Source organism: Leguminivora glycinivorella, chromosome 10 (assembly GCF_023078275.1).
Source record: "Leguminivora glycinivorella isolate SPB_JAAS2020 chromosome 10, LegGlyc_1.1, whole genome shotgun sequence".
NCBI classification, from domain to species: Eukaryota; Metazoa; Arthropoda; class Insecta; order Lepidoptera; family Tortricidae; genus Leguminivora; species Leguminivora glycinivorella.
In genome coordinates this window covers 3,232,684-3,260,587 of record NC_062980.1, presented here as the reverse complement: position 1 = coordinate 3,260,587, position 27,904 = coordinate 3,232,684, and the positions used below count along the sequence as shown (strand labels likewise).

The 27,904-nt window shown below is 40.6% G+C and overlaps 3 protein-coding genes across 5 annotated transcripts in view; 1 reads left to right on the top strand and 2 right to left on the bottom strand.

Annotated features, from left to right (window-relative positions):
• Positions 1 to 235: 235 nt before the first annotated feature.
• Positions 236 to 7,003, top strand: LOC125230610 (probable ATP-dependent RNA helicase DDX47). Its single transcript, XM_048135822.1, has 8 exons — positions 236 to 447; positions 635 to 893; positions 1,228 to 1,394; positions 2,112 to 2,348; positions 3,019 to 3,242; positions 4,272 to 4,404; positions 5,711 to 5,839; positions 6,821 to 7,003. Exons 1-8 carry the CDS (start codon positions 319 to 321, stop codon positions 6,983 to 6,985), a joined length of 1,443 nt encoding a protein of 480 aa, XP_047991779.1. The 5' UTR covers positions 236 to 318; the 3' UTR covers positions 6,986 to 7,003.
• A 109-nt stretch (positions 7,004 to 7,112) lies between these two features.
• Positions 7,113 to 9,061, bottom strand: LOC125230611 (leucine-rich repeat-containing protein 15-like). The gene is made up of 2 exons (XM_048135824.1): positions 8,866 to 9,061; positions 7,113 to 8,505 (listed from the first exon to the last, which is right to left on the bottom strand). The coding sequence occupies exon 2, from the start codon at positions 8,503 to 8,505 to the stop codon at positions 7,453 to 7,455; it is 1,053 nt and encodes a 350-aa protein (XP_047991781.1). The 5' UTR covers positions 8,866 to 9,061; the 3' UTR covers positions 7,113 to 7,452.
• A 1,595-nt stretch (positions 9,062 to 10,656) lies between these two features.
• LOC125230143 (CCR4-NOT transcription complex subunit 3) overlaps positions 10,657 to 27,904 on the bottom strand; it is a 46,613-nt gene continuing 29,365 nt past the window's right edge. For all 3 annotated transcript variants that reach the window (XM_048135176.1, XM_048135177.1, XM_048135178.1), the window contains 7 exons: positions 22,675 to 22,745; positions 20,981 to 21,099; positions 16,533 to 16,644; positions 14,718 to 14,804; positions 13,945 to 14,070; positions 13,331 to 13,540; positions 10,657 to 12,711 (listed from right to left, as the gene is read on the bottom strand). In XM_048135176.1, the coding sequence (XP_047991133.1) occupies positions 12,613 to 12,711; positions 13,331 to 13,540; positions 13,945 to 14,070; positions 14,718 to 14,804; positions 16,533 to 16,644; positions 20,981 to 21,099; positions 22,675 to 22,745 (824 nt within the window). In that variant the 3' untranslated portion in view covers positions 10,657 to 12,612. The remainder of the gene's footprint in view (positions 12,712 to 13,330; positions 13,541 to 13,944; positions 14,071 to 14,717; positions 14,805 to 16,532; positions 16,645 to 20,980; positions 21,100 to 22,674; positions 22,746 to 27,904) is intronic.

The window sequence follows — 27,904 nt, the reverse complement described above, 5'->3', positions numbered from 1 at the left end:
AATATGAAAAAAATAATAAAAGTAGAACTTTATAAAGACTTTCTAGGAAAATTGTTTTGAACTTGATAGGTTTAGTAGTTTTTGAGAAAAATACGGAAAACTACGGAACCCTACACTGAGCGTGGCCCGACACGCTCTTGGCCGGTTTTTAGAATGTTTGAGGTACAGTTTTAATCGTCTAGGATAACCCCTTGTAGTTTGCTACTTAAAAAAAAACATTTGACATTGACACTGACAGTGACAGTTGTGTAGAGAGGAAGCTCACGTGTTGCGTGTTATCTTTTATTTAAAACATTTTAACTATTGAACGAAATAAATATGACTGAAGAGAATGACTCTTCTAGCAGCGGAGAATCGGGAGACGAGAGCCAGGAAGAAGAGCAGCAACAAGATGAACAACAGCAAGAAATTGGCGAGACCGAAGAAACTGTAACTTTTAAAGACTTGGTATGTAGTACTAATATTCGTGTTGTTTTGTAGAATTTCCTTATTTTAAGAATACAAATCTATAAATGTTATGTATACGCGAATTTGTGTACTATAACGGAATTGATGAATCTGTTTATTACAAACTTTTGCAGAAATTATTATTTTGAGGTTATCTCATGTCAGCATTAATTGTCTACTATTTCAGGGCGTAGTAGATGTACTATGCGAAGCATGCCAGGAATTAAAATGGAAGAATCCGTCAAAAATCCAGAAAGAGGCTATACCTTTAGCACTGGAAGGCAAAGACATCATAGGTCTTGCAGAGACAGGCTCTGGCAAAACTGGTGCCTTTGCCCTGCCTATCCTGCAGGCGCTGCTGGAGAACCCACAGAGATACTTTGCCCTCATACTCACACCTACCAGAGAGTTGGCATTCCAAATTTCAGAACAGTTTGAGGCACTTGGTAAGTTGTAACATAATATTACAGGGGTTTAGGTATGCTTTAGAATCTTTAGATACATGATGTTGTAAATTCCAGCAGAGTTTAATTTGTACAATTCTCAGTACAATATTGGATCTTATTGATGAGGCTATGCTTTCGGCTTGCTCATAAATTTCTGCAATAATTTATGTATGTACAGTGTAGGATTCCATGATTATTAAAAACAAACTGTCTATGTACTTGTGTAACTATCACTCATTCAATAATTCAATTTTTTTTTAAAGTTATGAAACAATGTATTAAATCACAAGTGTACGGTACATCTAAACTTGTCTCATTCTACATTTTATTATAGGAGCTAGTATAGGAGTAAAATGCGCTGTGATAGTGGGAGGCATGGACATGGTGGCGCAGGCCCTCACACTCTCCAAGAAGCCGCACATCATCATTGCCACGCCCGGTCGGCTTGTTGACCATCTGGAGAACACTAAAGGATTCAACTTGAAGGCTTTGAAATATCTGGTAAGCGAAGTAGTAATAAAAAATATGCAACTTTTTCATTCAATGGTTTTTTGTGCTCAACATACCTGCCCTTTTGTTATAAGGTACAGGGGCACAATTTTGACTGGCAGGTAACTTCAACAAATTTTTTTTTTCCATGTTGTACAATGTGTAGCTTTATTTGACGTTCATATGCGCATTGTAATATGCCTACTTGAAAAATAAATATTTCATTTTCATTTTCATTTTATACATTACTAGCTTTTGCCCGCGACTTCGCTCGCGTTAGAAAAAGACAAAAAGTAGCCTATGTCACTCTCCATCCCTTCAACTATCTTCACTTAAAAAATCACGCCAATTTGTCGCTCCGTTTTGCCGTGAAAGACGCACAAACAAACAGACACACACACTTTTCCATTTATAATATTAGTATGGATTAGATGGGTATCCACTGTGTGTAAAACATGGAAAGTATTTTGTTTGATTGAAATTACCCACTAGCCAAAATTACCCGTCTGTACCTAAAACTGATATTTTTCAATAAAAAAATACAACTAAATGGTAGTAAGCATCTCTGTGATAAAGGTCTGTTGCATATATAACTATACTCTTGTACAAAATACTTGCATGCTAGTCATATGTATCCAAGGTAAGAGCCAGGTCCAACCAGATTACCAGATCCGCTGGACCATCTTGCTCATTTGAGTCTGTAAATTAGAAATATAACAAATTCATCAGGTCATGGACGAAGCTGACCGCATCCTCAACATGGACTTCGAAGTGGAAGTGGACAAGATCCTGCGCGTGATCCCCCGCGAGCGGCGCACGTACCTGTTCTCAGCCACCATGACTAAGAAGGTGCAGAAACTGCAGCGCGCTTCGCTGCAGAACCCGGTGAAGGTGGAGGTGTCCACTAAGTACCAGACTGTGGATAAGCTTCAGCAGTACTATGTGTTCATTCCGGTTAAATATAAGGTTAGTGGTGAACCAGGTTATTTTTATTAGGAATCGTAAATTTAGGAACCTGAAGTGGTTAAAAATGCTGACATAACAAGAAAAACAACTAGATATAAACAACATATATTTACAATAATAGGCATATACCTAATAAACATATTATATAGGAACAGTTGAACACCTAGCATCCATCGCCTCACAAATAAAAATCTTTGCACATGAATCATACAAACTTCTACAGTACATGAGGGTTTCGATATAAGCACATAAAGTACTACTTGCGCACTAGTGTTAGAAACTAGCACTACAGGTACTGTAAAAATAGTTACAAAACTGTCTTAGGGAAATTGTGAGTGGTCCCTTATCATTACCACTATCACTGATTATAAGAATACTTTTGAAGTGAGCTCTAATATTTGTGACATTGTCTGGGTAAAGGGACCTTATTCTCGATGGCGCTTACGTCCCGCGGCGTCGTATTTGTACACGAACATCGCTCATAACGACGTAAACGCCATCGACAATAAGGTCCCTTTACCCAGATAATGTCACATTTATGAAATCCTGTCCTTCTGACCTGTTCTTATTATCTTGATTTGAAATACTCACCTACAATATGAACTTTATTAATAAAAGAGTTTATTAATATAAATTCTGAAAATTTACAAAAAAATATCTAATCCTTCAGGACGTATACCTGGTGCACATCCTGAACGAGCTCTCCGGCAACTCCTTCATTGTGTTCGTGGCCACTTGCGTCGGGGCCCTGCGCGCTGCCCTACTTCTGCGGAACCTGGGCTTGGCTGCCGTCCCGCTGCATGGGCAGATGTCGCAGAACAACGACTTCGCGGCCTTGAACAAGTTCAAGAATAAGAGCAGATCGATTTTGATCTGTACTGATGTCGCTTCCAGGTTAGAATGTTAAATCCAGTCTCTTTTTTAACTCTTGAGTAATTCAGCTGCATTGTTACAATAAAACCTGAGCTTTTCTGCTCTACCGCTACATCAAAGACATATATAACTCCGTATAGACAGATAAAGTCTAAGAAAAAAACGTATCTCAGTACCATACAGAAAAAGGTACAGTGACCTAGATGGCATTACACCTTTGGGGTACGGTCAGCTAGATGGCGCTATTATTAATATTTGACATTTTAAAACATATCAAGCTAAGAATATGGGCCAAATTTTCAAAACTGAGGTTCAAAAGTTTCAAGCCTGTGTCAAGAGATGGCAGTCTATGCACTGTGATTACACATTTTACTTCGACAGTAACTCTCTATAATACTCGATCCTCTTTGGCTACATGGACAAATCGCAGTACAAGCGACTGGCAGCGCTGAACAAGTTCAATTAAAATTTTGAAAAAACCCCCGACCGCGACATAGTGGACCGATTTTCATGAAACATGGCTAAGAACACTCCCGACTAACTCAGCTTTCAGACAAAAAAAACTAAACCTAAATCGGTTCATCCGTTTGGGAGCTACGATGCCACAGACAGACACACACACAGACAAACAGACAAACAGACAGACAGACAGACAGACAGACAGACGGACAGACAGACAGACAGACACGTCAAACTTATAACACCCCTTCGTTTTTGCGTCGGGGGTTAAAAATAAGAGCAGATCGATTTTGATCTGTACTTATATTGCTCCCAGGTTAGTATATCTTTCAATAACTGACCAAGCCAATCTCAAAAACAATGATCCCCAGTTTCATAACCTCTGCTGGTATTATTCTTTACAGTAGAATATCAATAGCCGGGTCCACACTGACCGAGCAGCCTCGCGAGGCCATGCCTCACGCGCAAAACGTCCGTGCTCATGTGCGCACGTTTGCCTCGTCCAATCAAATTTGCTCATGTCAGTGTGGTCCCGGCTAATGAAAACCTATGCACTGTGTCAGAATCTCACCATTGCTTATTATTCTGCAGAGGTCTGGACATCCCCCACGTGGACGTGGTCATCAACCTGGACATCCCGCTACACAGCAAGGACTACATCCACCGCGTGGGCCGCACGGCGCGTGCCGGCCGGGCTGGTAAAGCCGTCACCTTCGTCTCTCAGGTAAGAGAAATTGTAAGGCCTGAGTGAACGCTCGATGCGGAGTAGGCTAGTATCGTTCGCGAACTATGAACTGTTAGGAATAAAATCCCATCAATGACCGAAATGAACTGAATCTTTCCGTGTTCTGTGAATCGGTCTTTGCTCATTTAGTTCAGTATAGAATCGGCGAGCGCAAGCGGTTCGGAACGAGAACTAGTGTGTTATTGCGCCGACCGAGAGCGAGAGCTACTTAGCAGAGCAACACAAAAACGTCAAGTTTTCATATTAAGCTATTATTTACAACCTTTCGGCCCGAAATGTTATTATCTGTGGACTAATCGAATCATTTTGACACTATTCGTTGCCATTCGGTCTGATATTTCCGACCGTAGAAGTCGCCGATCTGGCTGAACTAAATGAGCAAAAGACCTAAAATAGCGAACTAGTTCATTGGAGCGATTGAACGAGATCGGAACGCTCTGATCAACGAACGAAACGGCACAAGCCTAATACGGAGCCTTCGGCGGGGCGGGCGAGTGTGCATACAATCTTTGCAGCGTCGACTTGTACACACAAGTATTTGAGCTTCAATTGTTTGAAATGCAGGCCGCACGCCCCGCCCCGTTGCACGCCGCTTACACTTGGGGCCACTTGCACCAACGAAAATGGAGGGTTAACCCACCATTTTATATGGAATTTGACAGTTGGCAGCCCACTAACCCTGAGTTAAGTGGTTGGTTCAAGTGGGCCTTAGCAGTAAACTTATTCACCTGGGTCAGGGGTGTGAAAAACGTCAATCACGCGTAAAATTTTCTCTTGATAGATTGTTACATCACCGAAAAACATTTGCATCTCTTAGAGCCTCCTAAAAAAATTTTCCCTTCACTAGCTCGGAAACACGTGTTTTGTCCTTTAATACTAGCTGGTAAAAACGCATTTTATCCACAAGTGGGTAAAGTAATTTGACCTTGAACAAAGTCAAATTAACAACTTTAAAATTGATAAAAGTAGGTGAATCTAGTAATAAAGATGATTTACCACCTGTGGAACTACTGGAAGCAGTGATAAACGCATTTTTTGCGTTGTAGTTTCCTGTAGTTTTGTGTTACACTCGGGTGCAAATGTATTTTACTTCTCGTAACTCGCTTCGCTCGTGGTTCAACTATAGAATCCTTTCACTTGCTCGTTTTTCAATTCCACAATCGGCGTTAAAATACAACTTTGCCCCCTTGTATAACAAATAAGTATTAATTGCTTAAAAGTTTGCCGACCACTGAAAGTCCTCACACTGGATGTTGATGTTGTATAACCTCTGCATTTGTTTCAGTACGACGTGGAGCTGTACCAGCGCATCGAGCAGCTGATCGGCAAGCAGCTGCCCCTCTACCCGACTGAGGAGAGCGAGGTTATGGTGCTGCAAGAACGAGTGGCTGAGGCGCAGAGACTCACAAAGATTGTAAGTATTATGGTTCTTTAGTCTGTCCTTTAGAGCCGAAAATAAGAAAAACTAAAAACTATGATGTTAAAAATCGTTTGACAACAGTATCACAGTATAATAAAGAGTACTATCGTACAGTATGGCCACTCCCACTCCCCGCTGAAAGTGCCTCCCACCCCTCTCGGTTACCTCACAGTTACCGCCTGTCAAAAACGCAAACAGTCGACCTGTCATATTTCACTCATACAAGCATAGTACGCGTTGACCTACACGAGCTTAGACTGTGTGCTAGGCTGCTAGGAACGGGCCTCTTTCATTTATTTTATCGGCAGTGTCCGAGGTGTGGTACTATGGTTCTTTAGTCTGTCCTTTTTAGAGTAGAAAATAAGAAGAAATAAAAATTATGATTTTAAAAATCGATTGACAACAGTATTATCAGATTATCACGTCAAGCTATATTCGAATACGTGACCGTCCTTAACGTTGCGGACGCTATGGCACTCGTCCTACCAAAAACGAGTAAGATATGAGTGGACCCCGATATTGACGATAGAAACGAGACTCCCGTGTAAATAAAAGAGATGCGATGATATTCTGAACAATGTCCGCTCTCTCTCTCTCTCTCTCTCTCTCTCTCTCTCTCTCTCTCTCTCTCTTTTGTTTACAGCTCATTTCTTGCTCGCTCTTGGTAGGACCAGTTCCTATAACACCTTGAATTGAATATAATATACCAATATGTCGAGGTATTCCCGATGAACTACAGTATGGGGTTATTAAAAAAAGGAGTGTACAAAGGCAAGGAAAAGGAAGGTGTGTGTTCCTAATGTGTCGGCAACGCGCATGTGACACCCCTTGATTTGCAGGCGTCCATAGGTTATGGTGACTGATTTCAATCAGGCGGCCGTATACCTATTTGCCACCGACGTGGTATAAAAAAAACCTCCTTTAACTTATAATAGGCATCTTCCATTTGTTATCAATATTATTTCGTATCCGTAGGAAATGAAAGAGCTAGAGGACAAGAAGAGCACAAAGGGCCGCAAGCGCGGCGCGGACGATGATGATGATGACACGGAGAACGCGGCGGGCGTGCGCCGGCGCATCAAGGGCAAGGGCAACAAACATGGCGGGAACAAATATGGCGGTAAAAAGAAGAAACGATAAATATACAGATTGAGTTTACGATGGGTTTTTATTTGAAGTCACATCGCACCTTTAGAATTGTACCGACCTAATTCTGATACAAGTTGTATGAACATTAGGTCGGTACAATTCTAAAGGTGCGACATGTTAAGCTTACTTTGCAGAAGTATCTATACAATAGAATAAATTGACACAGAAAATAACCCCTTACCTACTACAGAATTTTACATTGATTTTTAAAATTCTATGCAAGTAAACTGTCGTTTGCGACCCTGTGTATCGTGAAATCTTAGTTTTAACCAGAGATTGCATTTTTGTGCGTCATCTCATACTAAATGTCGCAGATCCGTGCGATTTCTGGTTAATAACTCGCACCTACGACGTACTTTATTATGTTTTTAGTTAATATTCTGTTTAATGTTGTACTGTGATTTCAAATATTACTTTACATTTTTTCTGCAAGTTTCAATGATATTGCTCCCGACTCATTACGCATTATCTTTTAATATAGACTCGAAAAGCTCGCGATGAACATCTTTCAATCTGTGACAACGGAAATCGATGGCCACACAAGCCGGAGAGACGCCCCTTTTGTCTACATCCCTATACTGTACCGCCTTTGCCTTCACTTCTATAAGAATGTCGTTTAAACACGCACACTGCCATGGATTCCGCTCGAAATACAAGTACTCGAGCCTACTAAATTGAGACACAAAATTTAATGGCAAAAATGTTAACTTATTGCGAGATAAGTTTATAAGTGAAAGATTTTTAGAACCACTGAATGTTGCAGAGGATATGTATTCAATAAGATTCTTCTCTAAATTAACAGTTATCAAACTAGATAAATTCGTAAATAGCTTATCTGGAAGGTATCGAATTTTATTACGACTCATATCTATGTTTTCTATATTTTTCAGAGGCCGAAAGAAATCCTCATGTATAAATTCAATAAGGTTGTTATAGAGATGTAGTTTCAGTAAGTTTTCGAGCCAGATACATTTATCTGGATTGTCGAGTGACTTTATTTGGTTATCATATAGGAATAATTGTTTGAGAGATGGTTGCGCGGAGAAACAAGGTACTTCTTGTAAAGAACAATTGTCTAACCAAAGTGTATCTAGTGAGTCTAAGCCCTGTAGTAAAATTTGAGGGATGCCTGTCATATTATTTCCAGTGAAACCTATTCTTTCTAATTTTCTAGTGTTATGGAAGATGTTTGAAGGTATACGTTTTCCTATAATTCTGTTATAACCTAGATATAACGATCTCAACTGAGGAAGAGATATGAACACGTCGGCATCTAAGCTTTTTATATCATTTGAACTCATAGCAAGTAACTCGAGGTTAGGATGTGCGAAGTTGGTGGATTGAATGTTGGTAATGTTGCATTCCTTGAGGTCTAGAATAGTGGCTTCAGAGTCTGGGTTCTTGGGTTGAATGACTCGTTTGACGGTTGCTAATGGGCAGCCGGGCCAGGTGACATAGTCAGCGAAGGTAAGAGTTACCATAGACAACCACCATACGCTTGTAGGGAACATCTTAAAGTAAGTTTAGATTCTTAACGCTCAAAATGAAGTGATAATAAATCTTAAATAAAATGTCCCAAGACCATAATATAATCAAGGAATAAAAGGATATACAAAGTTTCACACAAAAGGCATAGCAATCAGTTTTAAAATACCAAGTATAGACTCTTCAAAATTCAAATACCTGAACACTTGAACAGATTGTAGTTAGTGTACCTACCTAACTATGTAACTACATACTTTTGTCCAAAAGCCACTTGAAGCTATTCAATAATCTGTGGGGTTTAAACCTCATTTGAACTTACTGGGTCTTAATTAATTAGTTCCAACCAGAATCAAACACGGTGTAAATTAAATAAAATCGCAACTTACTGTAATTAACTGTATGAGACAACTGATTTATTATCCTGTCCAATCCAATTAAGCAGTTTTTGCCTTAAATTGTCGTGTGCACCTGCCGGAACATTGCCCGTGACTGAGGAGATACTATCAAAGCTGTATTTTTGTAGGTAATATAAACCGAGCACATCTGGTTTGGGCACGTTTTGTGGTAGATGAAACATGACGGTCGCTACTCTTAGTAGTATTAGACTTGTTATTGGGGTTACGTAGATATTTACGAGGTTCTCAATATTAAGTGCAAACTAGATTGGGTTAAAGATCGCGCAAAGCGTCTATTATAATAATATTATTATGTGAGATAACAGGTACTGGTATTAACGAGCTAACTCAGCGCCAACTTGAAAAATTCTCACTTTAAGGCACTGGTCCCACCGCGAGCTACTAGCATACTAGCTCGCGGTGGGACCAGTGCCTAAAGGCCGGTGTTGCGGATCTAATAACTTACCTATATCATCGTCAAGGTAAAATTCTATTGAAAATATATAAATATAGTATACCTCGGTGCGAGTACTCTTTCTGTACTTTTCATATGGCGGTGTCTACAGGCGGTAGTCTATGCTGTTATCTCAATATTCAACATAATGATGGACAGAACAATGTTAATTATCAACGTGGTTAATGTATTTGATAATGGCTTAGTTTGTCATGTTGTATACTTACTTTTATTGCATTTGAAGACCCAATTCACTGGCAATATGCACATAACCATAGGTACAGCAATTCAGTCAAGTTCTAAAAGGTACCACTGAAAAACATATCTCCGGCTATACAGGCGGTTCAGCACAACTTGCATTCTTTCTCCATAAATCTAAATCGATTGTCAATTATCGTGGAATTTACCATAAGTGAATTCTGGATTTCCATCTGCATTACAGTTTGTACTTTAATTACATTCCAACAAAAAATTCGTCCGGACCCTTAAATTTTTTTTATACCATGTCGGTGGCAAACAGGTATACGGTCCGCCCGATGGAAAGCGGTCACCGTAACCTATGGACGCCTGCCACTCAAGGGGTGTGTAAAATAAAGTGTTATGAGCAAGTAGACTATTTTTAGTAGCGTCAGTTACTTACACCACAGTATAATAAAGAGTACTAGCGTACAGTATGGCCACTCCCGCTCCCCGCTGAAAGTGCCGCCCACCCCCCCTCGGTTACCTCACAGTTACCGCCTGCCAAAAACGCGAACAGTCGACCTGTCATATCTCACTCATACAAGCATGGTAGGCGTTCACCTACACGAGCTTAGAATGTGTGCTAGGAACGCTCCTCTTTCATATATTTGATCGCCAGTGTCCGAGATGTGCTTACACCAAACTGATTCTTAGGTATATTCCTAAAAGCTCTTTATACTTACGATTTATCTGATACCACGTCCCAGGAAAGCTAAGGCGAGGGTCATACTTTATTTATAATTGGATAGTTGCAGCATTGTATATTTGCATTAAGTACGTCCTTATGTAACTATCACACATATACTCTCATCAGGGATAGATTTGGTAATTTAGACCAATGAATAACATGTCTCGTCAAAGCACATTCTTCAATTTGTGGATCATAGCTTGGTGATCCACAATTCTTGAGAAAGACAATTCGGGAATCAGAGAGATCCTTAAGCAAACAAAATGTTAAAATGGTTTCTTAGTTTATTCTACAAAATAAACAGTCATCTCTTTCAATAAAAAAATAAATAAGAAAAGAAATGCTAAAAGCGCCCGTATACGACGCCCGCGCACTTAACCGTTAAGAAGAAATCACAACATTGTTTTAAATTTTTTTAATCGTTATTTATTATTTCTATACAAATAGAACTGTACAGATAATTTTTTAAATTATTATTTACCACATTTTCAACCGCTCTCACGATAGACTTTTTACAAAAGTGAAAACTATCAACATCACGCACGGAATAAACGAGATCGCGCGCTGCGTCCGCTCGCCGGCGTCGGCCCGGTCCGTTCCGGGTTCGGGTCCGGCGCGTGCGCATGCGTATGCGTGCGTGTGCGCATGCGTGCGTGTGCGCATGCGTGCGCGTGCGCATGTGTGCGCGAGCGCGCAACAACCACCTCGAGGACACGCGTCCGCCGACTCCGTCCTGCCGTCAGCCATAATACACTGTCTCACCGTCCACTACCACCCTCCTTATCGGACACATACAAATAATTTATCACAAATAAATAAGTACAAATTAAACCGAGGATAATTCTAATTATCCGAATATAATACAATCGTGGCAGTGATTTACATACGATGCTTACACAATTTATATACTTTTGTTCAATTTAAATGCACTAATTAAAATTAAATGTACAAATCACATAGGTTTCTTTTTTTAGATTTCACATGGGCGGTGAAAGAGTGTATTATTTCTATGTAATGAATCACACTGGATGTCTTAAGGCTATGCGCCCGCGCGGCCATTATTGCTACGAGTATGTCGGCCCGTCGGCGCCGCGCCATCCACGACAGTGGCTCTCCAGCTATAAAGGGTCTTTACACATATGACGCATAGGGACTCTTTATTTATGGAAAGCCACGTATCGACTTCGCGCAGCATCACATAGGGAACGTCCAGAAACAGTTTTCCCGAGCAGTACAAAAAACGTACTCAAGGTGAAAAGTAGATTCGTTTCCGAACGCGCCCGTCGACTCGGGTGCTTTTACAGAATAGTTGGAATGTCAAATTTCATACGTGTTCGCCGATGGTATAAAATTTCGCGTGTAAAGGCACCGACACACGGTCGTCAGTGGATGTCGCGGCCTGACAGTAGGGTTGTGCCGCCGGGGGGCGCTAGCGGCCGCGTCGGCGCGAGACCGACAGGTTGTCGACGCTGGCATCCCCCCGGGCGACTGTACACAAGTTAAACAAACACCCCGGGCCGCGGCACTGACTTAAATAAGTAGGCACACTGTTGTTGAATACTACGACTAGCATATTATTTAGTTGCTCGGTGCCGCCGCGCTGCGCGTGCGACGTGGCTCCTACGGATGTTCTACAGCTATACATGCTGGGTCTCGTCGGGTACTAAATCTAAAGGTAGCCTAGACAACATAATTCACCTAGCGTTTTTCTAATTGTGATGTCTAAATGTTTGAGCTCGGCTAAAAAGGCTGTAAAATGATTTTATAGCCCTTTTAGTAGCTGTGGAAAGCAAATACGTCATTTGGTACGTCACAGCTATAGGAGCTAGCAACTGAAGACTACGATAGCGAGGTTAGCCTCGCCTACGGCCACGTCGCAGTCAGCGCCGCCCGGGGCCCTATATCAATATCACATTGTTTTCTATAATAACCGACCAACGGCGGAAGCCAGTCGCATCACATGATATCTTTCGCTTACTTCGTTCACATGCAAATTCGATACAAAAACCGTGTACAACAATAATACAAACTGCCAGCGTGCAAAGTTATTTTACAACAGATCGATTCAACGTTTACTTAATTAAAAAATCAGACATTACCATTTCTTTTTCATTATTGGAAAATTCATCACAGAAATACTTAACTTACTCTACTGAGAAATATAAAAAATACTGACGCAACGGAATCCGCGACACGGCGACGCTATCGTCGTCAGCGATTGTGACTATTTCAAATGTTACTCATACTTTTTAGTGTCCATAAAAAGTTGCGAACCGAAACTAGGAACGAGCCGAGCCGACGTCTCGTGGAGTTAGACTCCGCACCAGCAGCGGTGGTTGTTGCGCGACCGGCCCGCTCAGTTCAGGTCCCGGTCCTCTAAGTACTTGTACTCGAACGTGAAGCCCTCCTTCTTGCGCTGGCCCCACTTCTCGTAGTCGAAGTAGATGTACGTGCCCTGCAACACACAATCTTACACTTTGTAATAGAACTCAGTAAAACGGAAAAGAGTTTGGCAAAGGATGAAACTTTTTATTTACGAGATTTTCTATTTGAGAAATCATGGCGATTTTAGGGATATTCTGCGATTTTTTATCGGCGACATGCCCTCCTAAAAAATCAAAGCAAATATTGATCGAAAAACCCGTTCAAGGGTTCATTTTTGTCTTTTTGGCACAGAACCTTAAATACCGGTTAATTTCGCCAAGCATTACATCACAATACTTTTAAAAATGCCATGTTTGTACACTCAGAATTCCAAACCCCTAACTCGTGTTGCTTGAATGAACGATACGGAAAAAAGTATCAGGAAGGTCTATTTTTTGCCAAACGGCTACTGGGACGCGCGATAAATGATAAACCATCAAGCCTTCCCTATCGCAGTATTCGTAGGTGCGATAAGGACGGCCTGATGTTCATTTATCGCGCGACCATGCTTGCCTGCCAGGTTTCGACGGCGTGTGCACGCTAAATCTTGGGAGTGGCACACTTTCGTCACGCAAGCGGTGTGGCATCTTCTAAAAGGATCTATACAACACAACGCTCACGCATCCAGTGTGACCTCCCCCATATCGTACCTGCTCATACTCCTCGTTGATGAGCTTGGGCTCCTCATGCCGCTGGAACCACATCATGTACTTGGTGTGGAAGCGCCAGCTTTGCTTCTTGAGTGCCTTGGCGGCGAGGTACTGCGCCTTGCTGCCTTCCATGTAGTAGAACACGAAGAAGAGCGTCTCCGTCGAGAGCCGCTGGAAGAACTCTACGCTGTCTGAGTGAGGGACTACCACCTGGAAGAGTAAAGTAAGGCTTATGATATTGTGGAATTAAGATTTTTTATGAAATCGCCCAGGTACGGCGCTGATTGTCACCAACAACAAATGGATGCAGAATCTAAAGCACAACGAATCAGTTTTAAAGGGGTAGCTATTTGCTTTTCAATGAATAGGTATTGGGTTTATAAAAGACGAAGGCGATTTCAACGTTATTATTTAAACCTATTTGATGACTGAATTAACTATTTTTTTTTACGTGTGCTTGCTACTTTTTCTCAACACACCAAGGAAGCGACAGCTGACGTCCACGAAGGTATGGTATTCACTGCCGTGAACGAAGTATCGTCCGAGAGGATGGAAACCTGTTCGTGAGTCAGGGTTTAATACTGATATTCCATTGTATCGGGTCGGGTGTGTACCTGGTTGTAGTACTGAGGGGTCTGGCAGATATTCCTGGGTAGGTAATGCCGCGCGCGCTCCGAGTCGCTGGGGTGCGGCATGTGGTAGAACGACGCCTCCATCATCTGGAACTGTAGCTGGTGCTCCTGGAATTACAAACAAATAAGATTAGTATTTTTTTAAACGTCGAATTTTATTTGTTAGTACATGAGTGCTTTGCTTTGATAGAACCTGACGAGGTTTACGATCGCAGAAGACACCACTATTGTGGTCATTAGATGGTGACGCGTTACCGCATTATGTCGCTTTGTTAGTTTCGGATCCCAATGCAGACAACGAGTCAACGTCACTTCCACTGCCAATTTATACATGTTACATAGTCTGTATCCCGTAAAAGGGCACATGAAACTACTCAAGTTACTATGCCACTCTTGGCATTAGGACATTGAAAGGAAATGAAACTGTGACATTGCAGTGACAGGTTGCCAGAATCTCGCCTACGCCACAGTTTAACCCAAATCCACACGACACCACAGTCGACTTCTACTACACCCGGGAAAGAAAGGGGGTGGCGAAATTCTTAACCCGTCACAAAGCGGCCGCTAATTTGTATGTACATTTGTACAGTGCGATTAAAATCAGTTAACGATTCGGCTTTTACCCTCCGGCTTTGGCTCTTATCGGGATCGCATAAGTGCGAGCGAGATAGATATAAAACCGAATCGTTAACTGATGTTAATCGTACTGTATATACCACTGGATTTGAGCGACGAAAGAGCAAATGGTTGGTTACCGAGTTGAGAGGTAGCGGGCCGAGCGGCGCCACGCCGAGTAGCGGCGGGATGTGCGCTTGCGCTAGCGCCGCGCCTCGCCGCACGTTCTGCAACACATATGTACATATAGGCTACTTGACCCTTTTTCAAAGTATGTCTTATATGATTCATTACTGTCTAATTAGACGAAAAAAAAAAGTACCATATTTTTTTACGACTTAAAAGCAACCCGCAAAAACAACATCAGCCATATTAATCTATAGAATATCTATGACATGGTAAGTCGATTTAGAAAAAATATTTGACAATGTCACAGCCGAGCCACGACTATGAATTTTAATACAATAGAGGTTGCTTCTATGGAGATTAGATTAGTACCTCTAATTTCCATAGTTGATTTGAATTATGTGACGACACTCCATTGGCCAACACCGTTTTCGGAGTCCATAATTTAAAAAATATATACACACATCTTTAATTAAAAATACGCAGTCATCACGCACTTTTAATCCCCGCAAGCTATAAATATTGATTTCTTGATGTGCTAAATTCGATACGAGTCTAGTAGCCTATTGGGTAGCATCATGTAACATGATTGGGAAACGCAATCACCTAGACCTATCTACTATTCCTCTCGCAGAATTGTATGAAGTTGGCTACTTTAAAGGGACTCAATGCGCAGGTTCGCAAACAGAATCCCATCCACAGCAGTAATCGTAGAGCCAAAAATACTACAGATATCGCTAAAACGTAACAGGACATGAAACGCCACAGAAACGCTGCAGAAATGTAGTCTGGCTCTGTCGCGCCAATACGCAAGAGCGATAGAGATAGATAGCTACGAAAGAGATATTATCGTGAGCGATAGTGATAATTATGCGCAACAAGTCATTACTACATCGGATTGGATTTGAGCAGGTGGGGGGGCTTAAACCGAATATCTATGGTAGGTGCATGCAATTGGCGTCTCACGTTGTTACAATTCAGTCTTAACGCCGCGTTGTATATATTTCTTCTAATGCTTTAATACAATGTCATTATTTCTTCTGGCCTTCTCTCCCACTGAGCTCCTCAGTATCTAGACAGTGGTCACAATGAGCCATATTTTTGGATGTGTTTGGTATCAGGGTTACAACCAACGAGGATCGAGTATTATAGAGTTACTGTCAAAGTAAAATGTGTAATCACAGTGCATAGACTGCCATCTCGCGACACAAGCTTAAAACTTTTGAACCTCAGTTTTGACAATTTGGCCGATATTCTTAGCTTGATATGTGTTAAAATGTCAAATATTAATATTAGCGCCATCTAGCCGAGCGTTCCCCAAAGGTGTAACGCCATCTTGGCCACCGTACCTTTTTCTCTATAGCTTTGAGGTACAGTCAACCAATTGGAACCCTAGGCCACTGTAGAACTATGTCATAGTGACTTTATAAATCATATTGTAAGAAATCTCTTACTGCTTGTCATTTTGACATGGTTGTAGAGTGGCCTAGGGTTCCAATTGGTTGACTGTACGTTTTTTTCTTAGAGCTTGGCCGTCTATACGAAGTCATATAGGTGTTTGGTTACAGCCATTGAATTGAGACATAAGTAACAATCGTGGATTTCGTGGACCGATAGCCGAGTGGTTCTGGCATTCGCCCGGTAAGCGGAGTACGCTGGTTCGATTCCAGCTCGGAGCACTGGAGGCTTTGGTCACTTTTTCTTTGTATATGACATTTATTTAATGTTTAGAACATAATAGTAGTGTACTTAAAAATAACAAGTTAAAATATTTTATATGAAAGTAATTTAATTTGTTCTTAGAGTATAAGTAACAACGTTAACGTTACCTGTCCTTGTGTGGTGAGCCCCGCTCGCTGCACCGCCTCCTGCGCCATGCTCTTGAGCGACGCCGTGCCGCCCGCGCCCGCCAGGAGCGGCGTCGTCGCTTCACCTCGCCCACTGGAAATATTGCCATATCTATTAGGTGATGCCAAATAGTGGGTCAGAAAATACAATGGAAAATAAATTAAATGTCTCGACAAATGCCTAGTAACTTGACTTGATTGTAAGAAGGCTAAGTATTACAGACATAAGGCACCGGTCCCACCATAAGCTAGTAAACTACGAGCTATCGGCGACAGAAACGAACAAAAGATAGTACGAGGGGTGGCTGAAAACTTATCTACCTAAGCTATAAATATTAAAAAAAAAAATACTGGCCACTATGAATTCGTCTTTATTGACTATTCTTTTTTCAAAATTTCAAACTATTATTTGTCAGTTGCTTTTCATTTGTTTTTGGTACTCGATTGCTTGCAACATGTCGCTAAAAAAAAACAATTTGATCAAAATTGAACAACGTTCAGTGATTAAGTTTCTCACTAAAGAAGGAAATACGCCTTCGCAGATAAAACAACGTATGTTACCCGTGTTCGGTGATTCGTGCCCTTCCGATTTCACGATTAAGTTCTGGTCTAAGCAATTTAAATCGGGCCGGGAAAGCCTAGAAGACGATCCTCGTAGTGGACGGCCGATTTCTGCCATTACTGAAGAAAATATGACCAAGGTGAAAAATACATTACTTGAAGACCGGCGAGTGAAACAATGGGAGATAGCCAGAGATGTGGGCATTAGTAAGGAACGGGTTAATGAAATAATTCATAGCTATTTGAACATGTCTAAGGTTAGTGCCCGCTGGGTCCCCAAAATGCTTACTGCATTAGACAAGGACAGACGTGTCAAATGTTGTCAAGAGTTTTTAGACATGAGTCGAGGTAAAGAGGAAGAAATTATTTCTAGGATTGTGACATGTGATGAGACTTGGATTAGACAATGGGACCCAGAAAGTAAGCAGGAGTCACTACAATGGAAATTCAAGGACGAAAAGCCTCCTCGGAAGTACAAGGTTCGTCCATCGGCTAGTAAACTTATGGCGACCATTTTTTGGGATACTGAAGGAATTTTACTAATAGATTATTTGGGTGAATCACCTTTTTCTTGCTTGTTATTGCCATGGTTACGGTCCCCTGGGTCACCCTGGTTTTATGCAAAATTATGCTATTTAAACTATGCAAACAAGCATTTTTCTGTTGTTAATACATCCCTTTCCTAATGGGCCATCTACAAACAGGGACTACTTGCATGTTTGCATAATTACAGTAGCATAATTTTGCATAAAACCAGGGTGACCCAGGGGACCGTAACCATGGCAATAACAAGCAAGAAAAAAGTGATTCACCCATTTACCTAAGAAAACTACAATGAATGCTAACTATTACGCAAATTTACTTTGCCAGCTCAGAGAAGCCATAAAAGAAAAAAGGAGGGGTAAACTTAACAGAGGAGTTCTGATATGTATTACACGACAATGCACCAGTCCATACTGCTCGCACTACACAGTTAGCCATGACCAAAAATGGCTTCGATGCCATCGACCACCCACCTTACAGCCCAGATTTAGCCCCCTGTGACTATTTCCTGTTCAGACTTTTAAAGAAAGATCTCAGAGGACGACGATTTTCTACTGACAGTGAGATGATAGCTGCGGTGAACGAGTATTTTGACGACAAACCGAAAGAATTTTTTTTTGATGGATTAATGTCATTATTTGAAAAATGCAATAAATGCATTTCAGTAGAAGGAGATTATATTATTATTTATTATTATTATTTGGAGCCCGTCGTGTCCCACTGCTGGGCAAAGGCCTCCCCCCAATTTTTCCACTGATCTCTATCCAGTGCTATGTCTGACCATTCCTCCAAGAAGGAGTCCAGTTCATCCCTCCATCGCCGGCGGGGTCTGCCGGATCCCCGATCAGAGTTTTCGGGCTCCCACACTGTAGTGAGTTTGGCCCACAACTCATTAGGCATTCGGCAGACGTGACCAGCCCAGTCCCATTTTAACTTGGCCGCCTTCCGAGCTACATCGGCGATTTGAGTTTTAGAGCGTAGCGTGGTGTTCCGGACTCGATCCACCAATTTGACACCTAGTATGCTACGCTCCATGGCTCGTTGGCAAACCCCGAGCTTGGACTTCTGAGCTTTAGTCAAAGACCAAGTCTGTGCACCGTAGGTCAGAATAGGGAGTATGCATATGTCCATGAGCTTCCGTTTGAGTGTCATCGGAAGATTACCTTTCATAAGATGTTTCATGGACCAATAGCTCCTCCAGGCGTTTTCAATTCGTCTTTCGATCTCTTTTTCTTGACGTGCCTGGAGGGAAACCAATTGGCCCAAATAAATGTACTCATTGACATATGCAACCTGTTCTCCACTTACCTCTATCCTACGTGGTGTACTATTAGTCATTAGCTTGGTCTTTGACATATTCATCTTCAGTCCAATCTCGAGGCTTGCAGTGCTTAGTTCTTCAAGCATTTCTTGTAACTCGGAAGCGGTTGAGGAGAAAACGACTATGTCATCAGCGAACCGTAGATTGGTTAATCTGCGTTCTCCGACGACGAGCCCCTTCTCTCCCCAACTAGGCGCAAGTTTTCTGAAGACGTGTTCCAGAGTGCTGGTAAAGAGTTTCGGCGATAGTGGGTCTCCTTGCTTAACTCCTCTCTCTATTTTGAAGGAAGGGCCAGATGATTGCAGTTTAATGGCGGCGGTACTATTTCTATATATGTTGCTCAAGAGATTAATGTAAGGTAATTTCTTGGTCTAACAGGGCAGTAAAAATGGATTCGTGTGTGATGCTATCAAAAGCTTTGGAGTAATCTATGAAGGCAATATAAAGTGGAAGTCTATGTTCTTGGCATTTTTCAATTATTTGATTTACAGAGTGCAGATGGTCGGTGGTAGAGAGGCCTGGCCTGAATCCTGCTTGCTCGGGTGGTTGGTGGCGATCGAGGCGGCCTGAGATACGGCTTTCTATAATTTTGATAAAAGTTTTGTACAGGTGGGAGACAAGGCTGATAGGGCGATAATTACCTATATCAGCCCTGTCACCCTTCTTTATATAGAAAAATAAAAATATATAGAAAATTATATAGAAAAATAAAAATATTTTACCCAGTTACGCCTTTTCATAGTTAGGTAGATAAGTTTTCAGCCACCCCTCGTAGCTCCCGTGTAAATAAAAGAGATGCGATGACAGCGCAAGCTTATAATAAGCTATATAACTATAATAATTATAGTTCGTCGCCGAGCTATGAACTACATATAAAACTTTCTCTTTTTAACCCCCGACGCAAAAACGAAGGGGTGTTATAAGTTTGACGTGTCTGTCTGTGTGTATGTCTGTCTGTCTGTTTGTCTGTCTGTGTGTGTCTGTCTGTGGCATCGTAGCTCTCGAACGGTTGAACCGATTTTGATTTAGTTTTTTTTGTCTGAAAGCTGAGTTAATCGGGAGTGTTCTTAGCCATGTTTCATGAAAATCGGTCCACTAGGTCGCGGTCGGGGGTTTTTTCAAAATTTTAATTTTGTGGTTAGGTTATATTTATGGTTGTTGTTACCGTCGTCGCCAGTCGCGCAAAGTCGTGACAGAGCAGGGGGCCGATTTTTGAATCTCACGGCGTTCGAATTCAGAAAATTGTCACTGAAAATAGTAGGCAATTTTCTGAATTCGAACGCCGTGAGATTCAAAAATCGGCCCCCAGTACCTCTACGTACGCTCATATTTGGAGTGCAGCGGGGCGGGACGGGGCAGGTCCTGAGTCGACGCTGCATAAGATGTATGCACGCTCGCTCGCCCCACTGCACGCGCCGCCGAACTAGGGTTGCAAAAAACGGTTTTTTTTTTCTGGCTTGTAAAAAAAACCGTGAAAAAAAAAACAGTTTTTTTTCTGGAGTATGTTTTTTTCTAAAGTATGAAATCTCAAAATATAAAATCATTATTCAGCAAATAGGCCACAGGGGCACTTTAACTCTAAATTTGCAAAGTACTTATATACGGTTTTTTGACTTTATGTTAACTATTAAACGAATTTAATTTTAATAACTTTAATTTCTGGTTTTATAAAACTAACATTTACGAAATCTGTAGTTAGTAGTTATCGCTATTTACTGTTGGCAACAGAACCTCTCCACGCTCCACGTCGCATCGGGGATTCCCCAATAAACGTTTGTATACTGAATGTTTATCGAATTAAAATGTACGTTATTGTTTGAAACGTTACAAATCACGAAAAACCATTATTGTCGTATTATTTGTAGAAAAAAAAACAATGATGCGCGTTTTTTTTTTATAATTATAAAAAAAAAATGTTTTTTTTTTTCATATTTGCAACCCTACGCCGAACGCTCGGCTCCAAGCGTTCACTCAGGCCCTTACACTAAGGTTACAGGTAACTCACTTATTGACTGTGTGCTGCGGCGTGTGCGGGTGGTGGTGGAGCGGGCCGTTGACGGTGAGCGGCGACACGGCGGGCTCCGTGGGAACACTGGGCGCGGGCGCGATCGAACTCTTTGACGTCTGGAAACAGAAAACAAAGTGTGACTTGACAGTTACATCTGTTGCATGGTTATGGTTTTGCGCGTCTTTCAGGCTCGGAAATCTAGGAAGTGACTTTCAATCACACTTTTTTCAGATAAGAGATTAAAACCGGAATAGTGTGAAACCAAGCTACAGCGATTTTGATACCATATACATATTGTGCATTTTTTATCAAATTAAGGCGTTTACGCAAAATTTGCTCCATCAAAATTACTGCCAACGAAGTTGAAGTCTGATTTTAAGGCTGCTTTCAAAAAAAACGTCAAAAGAATGTAAAATTGATAGTTTTAGTCGGTGAAATACTACACTTTCCGTTATCCAATAGATTTATTTAATTCAAGTTCCAGTTAGAGCATCTTATTATCTTGATTTTTATTAGACTGGATTTCTCTCTAAATTAATTATGAATTTTTCTCTAATGCACGTTTAGAAAAACGCACGTATAGAGCTGAATCAGTCGATCTTATTTGTAAAATTTGGACAATTTTGAATATTAAAACAGGCAAATTTATAATTCGTATATCCTGTACCACAATCATTTCAGACTAGATTTTTATTTTAAGTTTTTGAAAAAGAGTAAACTAGCCTAAGGCGAATTCAATTTTTTTCAGAAATTACCTAAAATTAAGTAACAATATCTTTGAAAATCGACATCACATCGAAGTAAGTTTTTACTAAATTAATCTGCAACGTTTACTTAAATTGCTGTTATGCCTTAGTGATTATAAATTGCTATTATTGATTTTTGCCAATTTTTTGAAAACGAGCCTTCACCGGTACAATTATTACCACTTTTTGACATTTTCTCATATTTTGTTAGACCAAGTAGAAAAAGTCCTATAATGTGATATATATTTATAAACTACTCGCAAAAAGCCCTTTAATTTGATACCACACACGGTATGATCGAGCGCTCGGTTGCGATTTCACTATTTTTAACACGAAAGCCCTCTTAACTAGGTAAAGTTTCTTTTCTCAGAAGTACCAACATGGAACATCTGGGAACACATTTTCTGATCAAGGCTATGAAAAGTAATGGTAGCAAAGGTATTTCGTTCAAATAGTATTGTCTTCATACATGACAGTGGGAATGATTTGTATGCAATGCATATTGTCATTCTATAGTGGGGTTACATCGGAGCGGCCGGGGCGTTCAAAAATATTTGAACACGTTCTAACAATAAAGGTGCAAGTGCAGATATTTGCGAGCACCTTGACCGTTCCGATATATCTGATGGAAACACGTCGCTTGCTCGATGGCAGCTCGTGAAGTGTAGCGTGGTACGGGCATGTGATGCGAAGCGAGGGGATGAAAGTCATGAGACGAGAAAGGTATTGCGAATGAATGTAGAAGGAAGTGGGAAATCGAGGAAAAGATGATTATGAAGCGAAAGTGAATGATGAGATGACGGACGATAGGGAGGGATGGAAGCGGAAGACATGCTGCGCCGACCCCAAATGACTGGGATAAGAGCAGGCGAATGATGAGCGTGGTGTGGTGTGGTGTGGAGTGGTGTGGTGTGTGGAGTGGAGTGGTGTGGTGGCGGTACTGACCGGCGGCGGCGGCACGGGCGCGGGCGGCGCGGGGTGCGGCGCGGCGGGGACGGGGCCGTTCTCCACTATTTCTGCAACACACACATCGCATAAGTACACATCTGCATAACAACCGTTAGCTACTGCTACTAGGTATCTTACAGCGGCCTTAACACGAGTTGACAATTCAATAAACCACCATTTCAAACTAGCCATTTCGGAAGCGACAAGAAGGAATTAGTACATTATGCAACAAGGGGAGGAAGTTGAATATTACTAACGAGAGTAAGTTAAATCGCGACGGCTTGCCGGAGCGATTTAAAGACTCGAGTTAGTAATATTCATACTCCCCGAGTTACACACAATGCTTTTCATCACACTCGCAATGTAAATAGATGTAAAAAAGTTAAGTATGGTACAAGAAATTTCATTATTCCCTTGGGAGAACGATTTTTCTATAACTCACGCTCCGCCTGCGTGCAATAGCACATTTAAAGTGCGGTGAAAACAATATTAAACGACTTTAGGTAACAAATCAGAATAACTTTTTCTATAAATCTGGCACATCAAAAATTGCTTGAGTTGTTAACAAAAAGTTAACTCGGTCTCAGTTTTGTGATGATACTTTTTGTGTTAATTACATAAACTATAAGCGATAATCTAAATTCAGAAACGTAAAAAGACGTCGATGTTGATTTTTATAGAGTTTTTATGCTTAACTGTCATTACAAAACTGACAAAAATTAAACTTTTTGTTAAAAACCGACTCTGATTGTGTTCCAATTTCTGAAAATGCCCTTACAAGCAAAACTAGATCAGAAATACACTGTAAAATGTTCTAAGTTCTTCGTGTCTAGCCGCGAATATTAATTAGAAAAATTTAAGTAGCATATCATACATATACACACATAACACGAAAACTATCAATTCACTCGTAGTAAGGCCGCAAATCACGTCCGATGCACAAGAACGAATTAAAGCACATAATTCTATTAAGCGCACGCATGCACGATTGCACGTGTATAGCGAATCGATATAAATTACTTATTTTATGCGCTTTACCATACACGCGTGATATAACTGCGAAATGGACAACAGATATAAATCATTGTGATGCTGGAAAATCATAGGTGACAAGGACTGGAGCAATATCGACTGGGGAGCAATGTAGTTGAAGTTGTCCCCCAGTCACTATTACCCCAGGGCAATATAAATGCATACTAGACTGCTAGATTTGATTACATAAGCATAAAATCCTTACTCCAAGGACGATTATAAAGGACCAGCAGAGTCCATACTAAATACCGTACCCCGTTGGCAGCCGTAAATCTATGTCACTAGATGTCACTAAGAGTGTCATTTGAATAAAAATGTCGTTTTTTTTTTAAATACGCACGCGGTAGTTCAACGGCATTACAAGTGATACAGTGAAAAGTATATAGATGACGCTAGGGGCCCGTGTCATGTTTCAGTCCCTGTTTACAACGCAAGCCATCGTTCTTATTTTGAATTATGACAATCATGCAAAAGAGTACCATACTGTCAAATTTTCTATCTCTTTCATTTTGAGCGTGACGTCAATGATTAGTAATATTACTTTCAATATATTTAAAATTTAGATTTTAATGAGGCCATTTCGAACGGTGTTTATGATAGATATCATGTTGACAATCAATCTCCTGACCGTCTCGCTCATACCAATCCTATCCTATATTTGAACGAGTGCGACCGAAACAGTTGAGTATTATTGAAGATTTTTGAATGTCTAAAATCTTATTGGTAGTTGTCGAAAACCCGCTTTTTCCATAAAGTGTTGGCGCGACGTCAAGTGGGTGATAGGCGTACGAGCAAGTACGCGTTGGATGGTCGACTACTATGCGCAGCGGTTTTTACGCGTACTTACGGTGACACACAATCGAAAAAGGTCGTCGAGCCATAAGTACGCATACCTGCTCGTATCGTACGTTTATCACCCACTTCAGACTGCGTTTCGATCGGCGTTTAGCGACAATGATTATCAGCTCGGCTTCATGGCTTTACGAACCTTAGCTCGGACCATCGAATATGAAACTTATAAACTTCTTTATACACAAGGGTATAAAGAAGTTTATAACCAGGTGCTCCATGACACCATTGCACCAATCTGTCGCCAGCACCGCTACACTTCAACGGCCAAGTCACACAACATCCATACTAATATTATAAATGGGAAAGTGTGTGTGTCTGTTTGTTTGTCCATCTTTCACGGCAAAACGGAGCGACGTATTGACGTGATTTTTTAAGTGGAGATAGTTGAAGGGATGGAAAGTGACATAGGCTACTTTTTGTCTCTTTTTATATCCCCCCACTTCCTTAGAATGGAGGATGGAAGTTTGTGGAGAGATTTTCGAATTTAACGCGAGCGAAGCCGCGGGCAAAGGCTAGTTAACTATAATAATAAAGAAATCGCAGTAAGGAACTTTATGTAGATTTCATTACTTTTTAGAGATAAACAAGCAGCTCCATCGAGACGGCTATTTTTTACAGAATGTTTTTGGTGGGATATACATAGGCATAGGTATATAACACTAACAAGGTATCTATTGTCTTAGTCCGTTTTCACATTATCCGATCCGATATCGGATGTCGGAAGGATTTAAATGGAAAAAATCCAAGATAGCGCCTGTAATGTATGGGGTATCAGTCCTACATCCGATATCGGATCGGATAATGTGAAAACGCATTTAGTCTCATTAATTATTACTTATGTCAGAGTTTCACTAATTATTTCCTTTTATTCATTTATTATCTCAGTTTAGGTTTATACGAGTACCAAACGAGTAGTATACGAGTAGAAAATATATTACCAAAACAATACAAACTATCATTAATTTATTATAAAAACGTAATCCAAAGTGCCACACCTGGCGGCCTAACTATCCGCGTTGTGTCCAAGACGAAGCCTGACCGACGAAGCTAGCAAGTCTCTCTACATGTTAGCTGAAATACTGTCAAACCATTCACTGTGATTACTCAGATTATTATAAGCAAAATGATCTTCGAATGAACTTTCTGGACAATTGAGATGCATGGGCGCAGTCGAAACCAGCTCGCCCCTTCAGCCGTGTCCCGTTGAAAATCGGAAAGATTCTTTTCCTTAGCACATTTAATGTTTACAAATTGGATTCGCCTTCTGTCACCTAAACTGGTAATTTTATGTATGAGGTCATTGGTCATACAATTATTAATTTATACAGTTATTAATTCTGTATCTCTACTCGCATTGCTGCTGCGATTCTAAAATATTTAATATCCATATATTATGAATATTCAATAAATCATACAATGACATTTGTGATGTGACATGGATGTCAGATGTCACATCTGTTGGCACAATGATTGCGTTTTGTTGAACGTATTTGAGCTCAACATATAGGTTTATTATCACTAAGTATATTATATTAATGAACAACGAAACGGATGTGACATTTTCCTAGTCCACCAACGTCATCTAGTCATTTTATTTGGCAATAATTAGACAACATGCGAACAAACTTAGCCAGCGAAGCGATCACAACTACGTCGAGGCCGACCAAAAAATATAATTTGTAAAAATTGTGTTTTGAGCCAATATTTTGATATTAAAATAAAGTTTTTTGATAGTTATTCATAGTATAATATAAAAACAAGTAAAAATATGTGTGAAAATATGTTTTTTTCCACTCCCGGGTTACGAAACAACGCCATCTAGTTTTAAAGCAAAAACTAAGCTTTTTTCAGGGGTACGCTTTTTTGTATGGGCTATATCAGTCTAGTATTAAATGGTCCTTGGAGATAGTTGAAGGGATGGAGAGTGACATAGGCTACTTTTTGTCTCTTTCTAACGCGAGCGAAGCCGCGGGCAAAAGCTAGTATTAAATATACGGATGTACTCACATTTAATACATCGCGTTCAGCGACATGTTTCGAGTCATTTTGGAGACCCGTCATCAGGTCTAGGCGATCATTCATGCCTGATGACGGGTCTCCAAAATGAAACATGTTTCTGAACGCGAATTAACGCTAGTTCATCTGTATTTTTAAATATTTGAAATGCAACTTTGTTCCAAACATGATTTCAATATATCGAACTGAATACCTAAGTAGGACCTTGGGCTTTAGAAAGCTATGTATCTGTTTATATTTATTATTTAGGATACAACAGACTGAAATTGCATATTTTTCAAACGCAAAACGGCTATAAGTAAACCCTAAGTCACCGTAATAAGACTAACAAGGTTAACAGTACACAATATAATTGAACTAGCTATTCAGTTTTACGACTTCTAACCTCTTATGCATGTTTCATAAAGCACGTGTTGTTTACATGTAGGTTGCCATGGCAACGCATGCAACGTATCCGCCTGTCACGTTGGTAAGTTTGTTATTGAAATTGCACCTTTACAGGCTTAACATGTAGTTCAAACTTAAACGGGGAGTGATAATAAACAGCATTTGATATTGCAACGGCCTACTTCGTTATAATTAGATATCTGTATCGATAAAATGAAGAATTCAGTAGTCCCAAAGACAAGTGACTCATTAGTTGATTGACGACAATGTGCCACTTCTCGAGTATTTATTTACGTTCGGTTTACAAGTCATTGCACTTGTTTACATCTAGATTTGGAGCGCAGCGAGTGATTTAAGACAGTATAATATAATTAATGCCTTGCACGGGTAGCATGGTCGCGCGATAGACGATAAAATATCTGGCCGTCTCTATCGCACTATTTGTAAGTGCGATAGGGACGGCCAGATGTTTTTATCATTTATCGCGCGACTATAATTGCCTGCCTGGTGTCATAAACTGATGTTTATTGGATATTAAAACAGAATATGGAGGATTATGCGTAGGCACAATGGTAGTTATTTCAAAGCAATAAAGACTAAAAGTAACATTATTCGTAATAATTTAATGACATCAGTATTTTTCCTATTTCCGTTTTCTACCAAGGACTTCTTCAAAAAACATTTATGTTTTAAATATTATTCAGAAGTTAAGAAACATTGTTCCGGATTCCGTTCTGTTTTTAGCCATTCAAGTCCAAATGTCGTCACAAAACATCGTCACATCTATAATGGGCTGATGTACGTAAATGAAAGCAATATAGTCCTTTGTCTTCCACGTGGACGCGATAACTCACAAACAAAGACTAACTAGCGATAACTACACGACATCGCGTATAGCTTCTAAACAATCACAAACACAATTACATAACGAGCCACTTTG

What these genes read in the sequence shown, in the direction of transcription:
- LOC125230611 (XM_048135824.1), bottom strand. Translation starts at nt 8,505, where the DNA reads ATGTTCCCTACAAGCGTATGGTGGTTGTCTATGGTAACTCTTACCTTC.
- LOC125230610 (XM_048135822.1), top strand. Translation starts at nt 319, where the DNA reads ATGACTGAAGAGAATGACTCTTCTAGCAGCGGAGAATCGGGAGACGAG. An exon ending in CTGTAACTTTTAAAGACTTG is followed by an intron (nt 448 to 634) that starts GTATGTAGTACT and finishes CTACTATTTCAG; the next exon opens with GGCGTAGTAGATGTACTATG. An exon ending in AGAACAGTTTGAGGCACTTG is followed by an intron (nt 894 to 1,227) that starts GTAAGTTGTAAC and finishes ATTTTATTATAG; the next exon opens with GAGCTAGTATAGGAGTAAAA.